Source organism: Loxodonta africana, chromosome 21 (assembly GCF_030014295.1).
Source record: "Loxodonta africana isolate mLoxAfr1 chromosome 21, mLoxAfr1.hap2, whole genome shotgun sequence".
NCBI lineage: Eukaryota > Metazoa > Chordata > Mammalia > Proboscidea > Elephantidae > Loxodonta > Loxodonta africana.
Window position 1 is genome coordinate 28347378 of NC_087362.1, and position 11014 is coordinate 28358391.

Sequence of the window (11014 nt, forward strand, 5' to 3'; positions counted from 1 at the left end):
CGAGATAAAATGTAATATTAGTGAATTTTATTAATATTGAAGAAAATTTACAGTACAGCTTTACAGTAAAAGTTAAGAGCAAAAGATCAATAGACTCTTCCCAATAACAGTTCCCACTTAAACATTCCCACAGACTCAGTACAGGGCACTGCTTAAATGAGACAGACCCCACTGAAAGGCTCTTTAAGTCTTTCCAAAATCTAGTCACTTTCACACCAAACACGCTTAATTGCATAGCTTCCAGTGACATTATACTGGAATATTTACTCCCATGTAACTTAGTTTCTTACAAAATAACTAAATTACAGAAACTATTATAGGTCTCTTGCATACGGTTTCTTTTATATACAACTTAATATACAAAATTAAAATAGGCAGTCTCGGCATGTCTGTCTTTCGATATTACCTAAGATTCCACCATTGCACTCACACCACATCTGAGGATGTGATTCAACAAATACACCCTGCTCCCTGCATCTTTCTCCTCTTGGGTCATTTAGTCACAACCAATTCATGTGAGGCTTCAGGCTGAGGGTTCCAACCATAGATGTCTCACTCCCAGTCACTCTCCTTAAAAGGAGGCCAGAAGCCTCAGTAGAATCCGGGAACTGTGTCTCTCCCACTTCTCAAGAACACAAGGGCTCTCAACAAGAGGTGTAGACTACTCAGGAGGGAGAGAGGTGGGAGATGTTCTGAACCTGGAGCTCCACTGTCCATTGTTCAGTCTTGTGAAGACGATTCTGAGAGGCTGTCGTGGAACATGGTTAGAAAGTGCAGGTGGAATGATAGGGCTGGTTTCAACAGTACTCAGTAGAGATGTGCTGTGTGGAGGCTGGCGGTCTATCATCCTGGTGACTTCGGGTGACCCTTTGGGTCCAAATTCAGTTGTATTGGAGAGAGGCTGGCGACTTCGCAATTTAGCTTTCTGACTGTTCTGCTGCAGGATCTGGAGGGTCGTGAGTTTCGCTTTCTTTGCAGGATTCAAGCAATTCTGTTCAGGTGTCTGGGCAGATCTTTTTCCTAGTGCCTGGATGCTGAGTGGAGAGTCCTGGCCCCTTCTACCTCTGGCAGGCTGTGGACTGGATTTTGAGATCCTATCAGGACCCTCGGCTTGTGCCTGGGGGCTGAGGACATGGCCCAGGGCAAGGGTTTTTGAGGCCGGCTGGGAAACATAATAAGCACAAGCATCACATCTGTTGTCCGTTGTCTTGGCCATGACGGTAGAGTCCTGGCCAAAGTGTTTGATTGCTGGCTGAGAAGAGCCAGTGATATCCACTTCTTCTTCTTTAGTTTGTCCATGACATGAGCAGAAACTTAGATCATGATCTTGGATAGTATACCATGCAGGGAAGATGGATTTCCAGTCAGGTTTCCTTACAGGTGGCCAGTTTCTGAGAGCAGGGTCCAGGACATATCCCGTCTTGGTAGTGTGAAAGGGCATGGGCCTGCAAGGATGCTGTGAGAGAAAACACCACAGGATATATATTAGGATTTCCTCCAAGTCAAGAGGAAAAGAAAAATCAACCAAACATAAACGTGTGGAAGTTATCAACTTCTCTCTAACAGTAGAAGAAATACAGGCAGTCTCTTTGTATATGAAGAGCTATCCCACCTCAGTTAGGCTCAGGGGAAATAAAGTACAACATCAGCTGGATATATTGTTCCCATCACACTGAAAACTATCAACTTTTGTACTATCCTTTCTTGCTTAATAATGTAGTGCAAGCCCTTTCCTACAGACTTCTATGGAGTGGACATGGCTAAAGGTGTTTTGAAGATGGATGGATGGCTAATGTGTTTTCAAGGGATATTTGGAAACATGTAACACAACTGAAAAGATGCATATTATCCCATGTGCGAGTCTACCTCTTGGAAGGCATCTGATTCACTCACTTACACCTATGCACAGAAATGCTCCCACTAGCGTGGTTTCGGTAGGCATGCAAGAAATATTACAAAAACAAAGCAACAAAGGGAAAATGGCCATGGAAATGTATACAAAAAATTTGGAATCCTGTGGGCCAGAATAGAATTTTGAAGGCACTTGTCACAGAAGGGGAATGAGAGTGAAGAAAATCAGGCTTACAAAGAAGAAAAATAGAGTGGGGAGCCCGGTTGACTCACCCTTAAGTAGTCACAAGATTCTGTCGATTCCTTCCAATTTTGCTGCTGTTTCTCTTTGGGTCTCTTGGTAAATTTCTGGAGTAGAGCTTTCCTCTCATGCTCTTCTTCCCTGATTGGAAAACAGAAAGAAAACTGTTAAGTGGACATGCCCCAACTTATTTTCCTAACCTAGGATTAGTATTCCAGAGGCCCAGTCCTATTCATGCTTTTGGGATGAGGGGTGTATTGAATCACTGTGATCTTTTCCAAGGCTGCCTATCCCTCACCTCAGATTCATCCTCCAAACTCATTCCGCACCCTAAATTTTGTCCATTCTGTACTTTAAGTTAGAGTCTGCTGTTTTGTCCCTACCATGTGCAAACTTCCAAGATATGCCCAAACCCCTCACCTTAGTGATTGTCTGGGACTAGAATTATCTCCTGAATGTGAAGAGCTGGAGCATATTGAGCTCTTGGATATTTCTCTGTCCTTCTCTAGAGATAGCTGGGCACACACCATAGAGATGAAAACACATCATCTACTTCAATACCCAAGGACTTTCCGTGTTCCTCACCTTTGTCTTTGTTCCTTCTCTCTTTCCAACTTCTTAAAGGGGCAAAGGGTCTGAGGCTCCTGGGGCTTCTTTGGCTCCAGGTTCTCCTTCTTCATCTTTTCTAAGCCCAAGGCCTGGGGTACTGTGGCCCCACTCCAGCACTTTATGGGGCACCTCTTACTTCTTGTTGTGTGCCCAAAGGCTCCGCAGTTCTTGCACTTCCTCTGTGGGTAGAGAAGGGTGCTTGGTGACTCAGCAAAAATAACAGGCAGCTTTCAAAGGTCAAGATGCTATCAGATTTTAATAGTTAGGTCTTGTTTTGCTGGAGGGAACATCTGCACATGGCCCGATAAGTGTAAGGAATTTCAGGAGATTATGGTCCTGCTCGTGTCAGAGCATGGAACTGGGAGGAACAACTAGAGAGTCTAAGGATGAGGTTTTTGAGCCAGATTTCAAGAAACTGAAGAAACACTAGGCTGGAAAGGACACTAAATAGGGAGAAAGATAGCCCCTCAAAAACTATGTATGGGCTAATTAACCAGGTGAGAATGTCACAAACCAGACCAGCCTTGAATGAGAAAGAACAATGAGTTAAGAACATAGAACGTTATATGTTCCAACCATCTCTCTAGAATGCATGCAGCCCTTCTGGTTCCTGGGAGGTCCAAGCCTCCACTTACCCTGGGATCCTCCTCTTCTGGTTGGGGAGCCCTCTGCGCCACCGGTCCTCTCCTTTGCCTCTTCATGGTCTGGGCTTTATGGGGTCTCTGGGGCTGACGCTATGTGTAATCAACGGCTGTCTGCCTCAGCTCCGTGAAGCTTCAGGCCAGTCTTCCTCAGAAATTGATTTTTGGTTTCCTGAGTCACAAGATAAGGAAAATATTTTATATAAATGCAGATGAAATTCCTCATGGACCTTCTTCTCCCAATGGGCATGAAGGTGCCTCTCTGCTCACTAAGTCAAACCTAAATCATTTTCCTATGCTTGCAACATGATCTCATTCTCTGCCATGATTACCTCCTCCCACAAAGGGAGCCTCCCTCAGACAAAACTCTTGACACATAATTAGTGAATTAGAATTTACACCATTGAATGCCTGATTCTAATTTTTATAGTTTAGCATAATCAACTGTATTAGGGAAAAAAAGCCAAAGTTTCCCCAGACTTACAAAAGGATAGAAGGCTATGGGAATACTATGTCTGTTCTTTGTCAAATGTATAGAAAAGTCTGGGGAAAAAATGTTCTCTTCTTAAAAGCTAAAATTTCCACCCTTTACATGAAGCAGTTGAGTCAATTCCAACTCATAGCGACCCAATAGGATAGAGTAGAACTGCCCCATAGGGTTACCAAAGAATAGCTGGTGGATGCCAACTGCCCACCTCGGGGTTAGCAGCCCAATGCTTAACTACTACAACACCAAGACTTCACCTTTTACATGAGAGGAGGCAATTTCCAATGACAAATTAACACATAAATTATTGTCTCCCCTAGTAGATTGGGACCTTCACAGTTGACGACCTGGACTGTTTTGCTTAGTGGTTTACCTTCATCATCTCACTTTATAACTTGTTTCTAATAAATGCTCAATGAATTTACATTAACTAAGAACGTACCATTGAATTATTTACTCTTTTAATTACTTTGGCAAAACTACCAGGACTCTATACCTGCTCATTCACTATCCCAGACAGGGCATTGGAATATCTTTAATTAGAAAGTCAAATCTTAATGTAATAATTAGAATTAAGAATGACGCATTTTATCAGTCTTTAAAATGCTAAGGAATATTTACCTCAACACCAAGAGTCAAACTACTGTAGATTGTCACAAGTACTATTTCTCTGAGCATTGAAAAGAACTAAAATTAAAAAAAAGAAAAAAGACTAACCTGAAGCCCAGCTGTCTTTGGCTGTCTGTCAACAGATCCTCAATAGATGGTTACTGGGACGGCTCCGAGGTGCAGTTTCCAAGACTTCTGAGGAAAGGTCACTCTGAGGGTGTTTCAAAAATAGGGAGTAGGAGTCCTTCCCAAAGACTCTGGATGGCCTAGTTACCCAGGATAGGAGGCCACAAACCTGGAGAGAAGACCAGAAGCAACTGACCAAGAATGACAGACTCTCAAGCTTTTAGGTTGTCTCAAAGTCATGTGATTTGTAAGCTCTTTAATCCAATCAATCCAATCCAATCACATTCAATGAATCCAACATAACCCAAACTCACTTGATCTAATTAAATCTTGAGGTGGGATCCCTTGAAATGTAACTCACTCAATCTAATGCAATCAGTCAATAATGCAGTTTGACTTAATCCAATCACTTTTACCTGATCTACTTAACTTAATACAATTACCGTTACCTAATCATCTAATTTGTTATTTTGTTGTTTAAGATTTCCAGTGTAAAAAAAAAAAACCAAAATTCTGGAAACCGAAGCAGCTACTAGCTAGAGAAGGAATCCAAAGGAAGAAGGGAGGGAAAGTGTGAAAGGAAGCGCCCAGACATTCATTTGGGACCAAGATGGTAGAGCTGGATGTTCATGGGGACAGTGTCAGGTCTTGGCCACCAAGGTCATAGGGTCCAGGCTTCTTCCCAGACAAGTAACACTGGGCACAAAAGTACTGACCATCTGCCCTCCTCAGACCTTCGAGGACACAAGTTCTCAAGGCACCTGACCCTACACAGTCCATTCAGACCTCATGGATAGGCACCTGGCCACAGCAGGATATGGACATGCGTTGATACATGATAAGTATTCAAAGAGGAGATGGATTCAGGCTGAGTTGGAAGGGCAGAGGCCTTTGAGAGGGGACAGTGGGGTAGGGTGGGCAGGTTCTTGGACTTTGCCAGGCTGAAGAGACGAGAAGATGGAGTCCAAGTTCAAGAGAGTTCAAATCCACCAGCTGCTCTTTGGAAACCCTATGAGGCAGTTATCCAATATCCTATAGGGTCACTATGAGTCAGAACTGACTCCACTCCAATTGCTTTGATTGTTTTCTTTACTTTTTTCATTTGGTTTGGTTTGGTTTGGTTTTTTAATCCAGAGGGAATTGCTGAGTTCCAGTCTCAAGGGATCTAATCATATCTTTAGATCCAACCCCCCATGTAATGTAAACCATTCACTCTAAGGCAATCAATCCAATCAAATTCAGTTTAAGTTAATCCAATGACATTTACCTAATCTTGTTAATCTAATTCGATCACGGTAATCTAAGCATCTAATCTGTCAATTTGTTCTTTAAGATTTCCAGCTTAATATGAGCAGTTGTAGCTTTTATTTACAATTTTTAAAAAATCTTCCAAGCCCTGAACTCATGAAACTTTTACTCTAAATTTTCTAAAGCATGTCTATATTTTTCCAAATCTATACGTAGCCTTTGATACATTTCAGGTATATGTTTACAAATTATGAAAGACAGGCATATGATTACATTTGTTCTTGTCCAAGATTAACAACCAAAAAAACCAAACCCGTTGCCACCCAGTCCATTCCTACTCATAGCCAACGTATAGGACAGAATAGAACTCCCCCATAGAGTTTCCAAGGAGTGGCCGGTAGATTCCAACTGCTGACACTTGGATAACAGCCGAGCTATTAAAACTGTGCCACCAGAGCACCTATCCAGCATTAGGGAGTACTTATTACCTTACTGATGTGCAAAACCAACTCTGACATTTCAGAAATTACTATACGTGAAGGCCTGTTTAGGGGCAATATATTCTATCCATTAGTCTCTGGTTTTCAAATGGACAAACACTCTATCATCTCACTTATGTGAAATAAGCAAATACATGTTCCCATTGTGGTTAGGTGCTGTCAAGTCAGTTCCAACTCATAGTCGCCCCGTATACAACAGAGTGGAGAAGTGCCCCATCCTGCACCATGCTCACAATTCTTGCATACTTGAGTCCATTGTGGCAAGCACTGTATCAATCCATTTCCTTGAATGTCTTTTTCCCTGACCCACCACTTTATCAAGCATCATGTCTCTTCCAGGCACTACTCCCTCCTGATGGTATGTCCAAACTATGTGAGACAAAGTCTTGAAATTCTTGCTTCTGGCTGTGCTTCTTCCAAGACAAATTTCTTGCAATTCTGTCAGTTCATGGTATATTTGATATTCAACACCAATTCAAAGGCATCAATTCTCCTTCCATCTTTCTTATTCATTCTGCAGCTTTCCCATGCATTTGAGATGATTGAAGCACCATGGCTTGGGTCAGGTGCACCTTAGTCCTCAAAGGGACATCTTTGTTTTTTAACACTTTCAAGAGGTCATTTGCAGCAGATTTGTCCAATACAATGTATCACTTGAGTTCTTGTCTGCTGTTTCCATGGTCGTTGATTCTGGATCCAAGTTAAATGAAATGCTTAAAAACTTCAATATTTTCTCTGTTTATCAGGATGTTGCTTATTGGTCTAGTTGTGAGGATTTCTGTTTTCTTTATGTTGAGGCGTTGTCTTAGGCTGGATTCTCTAGAGACGCAAAACCAGGAAAACATAAAAATAGAGAGAGAAAGAGATTTTTAACAAGGAAATGGCTCACACGGTTGTTAGAGATTGTAATGTCCCAAGTCCGTGAGGCAGGAAAGAGATTTCCTCTGACTCATGTAACACAAGGGGCTTGAGAACCCAAGATCGGCAGGCTGGAAAGCAGGGCTACTGTAGGCTTCTCCCGACTAACATAGGCTAAATCACTTAACAGGCAGATAACCGTCCATGCCTTTGCCACCTGAATTAGGTAGAACTCTTTTTTTTTTTTTTTGTCTTTAGTAACATACAGTCAGGGGCACCATGGGGAAGTTAAATTTTATCCTCTTCTTATAGCAATACAGAACAAAATGGAACAAGTCAGAGCTAATAAAAGCACCAGGTTTCTCCCATCTGTCATCACTAAGGAACCCCAAGAATTTGAACCTCCACACCCATCCAGCAGCAATGAATTTGAACATGGCAGTGCAAAACAGTTCTACAATCTCATTTCTTCCATGAGTCAGAGAGGGTTGCTGGGCATTTGAGCAAATGCCCCCACCTACCATCAACAAAGTAGATCACAATGGACCCAGGAAAGGTGACTTCTTCTGCTTTCCCCTCTCTTGGTATCAGGGTGGCACAGTGAGAATGAAGCACCAACCCACCCTGCTATAACGAGGCAGTGTGAGTCAGACTTCCACTTCATCCCTCTCTGGGGGCAGGGGCACCCAGTAGGAAACTGACCTTGTACTCACACCTAGAGGCAACAAGATGGTATGACGCTGTGCCCCATTTTCACCAGTAATCCGCCAGTACTCCTTGCAACCTCAGGCTCCAAAGTGCAACACAAACCTGCTTACTTTACCCATCTGCACTGGACCGTTAATCCTCTCCTTCACTCCTTCAGAAGCATCATGAGCAGTCCTCTCTATTCACTGTTCTCATTCTATATTGGCCACAGGTGATTCCTTAGACATAAATTCTTTCTGCTCTGACGACTTGAGAACAAAATCAGCTTCCTCAAAGAATGATTTTTCCTCCACATGAAAAGAGTTCAGTCACACACACCTTTGCATAAAAAAATGCCTTATGTTAGATAGGCCATGTGTCTATCATTTTTACAGATCTCTCCTGGTAGTCACCGTTACAACAGCTAGATTATTACTTATGTCACACATTTAAACAATCTGTAATAATTTATCCACTTTAACCTTTCAATATCAGACATTTTATTTTGCAATTTACTTTTTGCCTATACTAGAATGTAAGTTCTCTGAAGATAGAGATATTGTATCATTTCTACTTAAGCACCACAAAAAAGTCATGGTCTGAAACATCAAAGACCTCAACAAATACCTGCTAACAAATTGAACATTTGATGAGTAAGTTAATAAGATACTTTAGATAACATACAAAATAAAAATAAACTGCTAAATAAAATTTGTGGTATTCACTCATGATGCAGGATTGTAGGGAAATTTCCTCCCCAGTTTCCTACAATATTCTTGACCTCACACCTTGCTTGGCAGCAACATCTGTAACACTTGCTGAAGAACCTCTCTTGCAACCTACGCTACACCCATGATGCTTCTCCAACATGAATCATTTATGCCAAGGATTCCTAAACATACCTGAGTCACAAGCCCCTTTAGGATCACATGATGCTATAGATATACACACATCATATACTTTGCAGCCTACATGAAGTGCTTTGTAAGTCCTCGAAAGGCATATCTCAAACAATTTATTCCTTAATAGGTCTCAAGGTTATAATAAATCCTACAGCAAAGCAAGAAAAGAAATTATTCTGAGAGGGGCAAGAACTTATGATGCAGCTCCAACCCTCTCCCTGGCCAGCTTTCATGAAAGTTTCACTTACAGAATGGAATCTACCCTTTCAAATATTTATTTCCTCAGGATGTTCTTTTTCAGGTTCATTTCATCCAGTGCAAACAGTGGGTATATGTAGAAAATGTTTGCATAATAGATATCAAAGGAGCACAGCTGCATGATTCAATACACCTGAGTTACTGTATTCAGCCCCAGCGGTTCTGTGGCATTCAGAAAACAAGACCCTCTCCATATCTGCAAAGGTCTCCCACATATTCATTCTCTCAGATACCTCTGAGTTCTTGAGGGAGAAAATATTCCCTGGAAACCAAATCTGAATGTAGAAAATGACCCATTTTCTGACCCTGAATTCTGGTAATGTTTCCACCAAGGTGCTCAAAATCCATCAGGGCTGACCAATGTTTTTCCTCTTAAAGATGAAACTTTCATTCCCTTTTAAGTGACTAGGGCAATATCAGAGGACATTTCAAGCATAAGAAATAAATGCATCATGAGTATTTAGTCACAGAACATTTATTTTTCCACGTATCCATTCATCTTTCCCATGTATGTACACGTTTGAAATTAATAAAATAGAGGACTTGCATCACATTTTGTTCTCAGCCTTTCACCTAGCATCTACATTTATTTTCTGACTGACACCAATCTTTGTAATTATGTTTAGATATGCATAAAAATGAAAAGTGTCCAAGATATCAACAATGACAGCAAGAACATTAAAAGAAAAATTGCCCATTTTACTCAACACAATGTTTCCTCTTTTTTAAGATGTCTACCAACATAATCCATTTTTCAAAAACTGCTAGTGTCTACGTATCTACAAGTACTGATCTGTGGAAGTGGTTTGCTCTGTTTTTGTGTTTTTTTACCAAATACTATATTCATGATTTCTAAAAGCATTTTACCATTCTGTATCTTTATGGTATGTATTTACAATAAATAGGCATTGGACAGAGATCTGATTTTTTAGCTCAATTGCATGCTGAAAATTCTTGTTGAGGATTTTCCTAGTATGAGCTTTCTTTATATTGCCTCAATGTTGCTGCCTGCTGATCCCAGCCTGCAGGGTCCCAGTTCAAGCCAGGTCAGGTCTGGCAAATCCTTACTGCTTCTGAACCCTCTCTCCCTCCTCCTGTCTCTCAGTCCAATTCCACAACGTTGCCTTTGATGTTCAGGTTTCCTAGATTGTCATATATAATTGATACACTTGTTCTTTTCAGATCTTTGTCGTAAGAGGGACCACGGGAAGCGTCTGACTACTCCACCATCTTGGACCCGCCTCTCCCAGTATGAGTTTTCTGAGGTGAACTCCAGATGAAGTCTTTTTCACTTGGACTGTAGAATTACGATCTCATCCATGTGACATCTTTAGTGCTGACTTAGGGATGAGTGATCACTGTAGACTTTCATTCATTCATTGCACTGACAGTGTTTTGTACATGTGGGAATCCTCTCATGTCCCAAAAGTGTTGTTGCATGAGTAATGAGATTTCCATGTATATTTCATAGAATTTTCTTTGCCGTATGAATTATCTACTGCTCCCCAAGCAGCTTGTTACTCCTGGCAAAGCCTTTCCTGCCTTCTTTATTTTTTCAAGATTTATTCCTACTCTGAGTTTCTTGTGTATTCCAATGTTGGAACTCCAGATGAAGATTCTTTCACAGTTATTACAGAAGTAAGGTTTATCTCCATGTGAATTCTCTGGGAGGTAAAATGGAAACTTTCTGGTAAAGGCTCAACTTCTTCTATTACAAAAATAGGATGTCTATATTGTATGAGTTTTCCAGTGTGTATAAAGGTGAAAGACAATGATAGATATAGTGTATCAACCCTGTGTGAGTTCTCTTTCTATATAAACTTGGGAGCCTTGTCTAAGGCCTTCTTCACATTCACTGTATTTATAGGTTCCTCTCCAGCGTGACTTCTCACAAGTTCTTGAAAGCTAGCACTTTCATGCTCTACCCCATGAATGACATTTATATGGTTTCTCCCAGAATAAATGAATTCATGTTGTTGAAGGATTGAATAGTAACT

At 41.1% G+C, this 11014-nt stretch overlaps 1 protein-coding gene across 1 annotated transcript; it reads right to left on the reverse strand.

Moving 5' to 3' along the window:
• Positions 1 to 661: 661 nt before the first annotated feature.
• LOC135228397 (protein FAM90A27P-like) lies at positions 662 to 2772 on the reverse strand. Its single transcript, XM_064274176.1, has 3 exons — positions 2678 to 2772; positions 2125 to 2233; positions 662 to 1456 (listed from the first exon to the last, which is right to left on the reverse strand). Exons 1-3 carry the CDS (start codon positions 2770 to 2772, stop codon positions 662 to 664), a joined length of 999 nt encoding a protein of 332 aa, XP_064130246.1.
• Between the last annotated feature and the right edge of the window lie 8242 nt (positions 2773 to 11014).

Excerpts from the sequence above, each read along its gene's own strand:
- LOC135228397 (XM_064274176.1), bottom strand. The coding sequence starts at position 2,772 with ATGAAGAAGGAGAACCTGGAGCCAAAGAAGCCCCAGGAGCCTCAGACC. Across the intron at positions 2,234-2,677 it reads GAGAAGGAACAAAGACAAAG|GGAAGAAGAGCATGAGAGGA; the intron begins GTGAGGAACACG and ends TTTTCCAATCAG. Across the intron at positions 1,457-2,124 it reads AATCTTGTGACTACTTAAGG|CATCCTTGCAGGCCCATGCC; the intron begins GTGAGTCAACCG and ends TTTCTCTCACAG.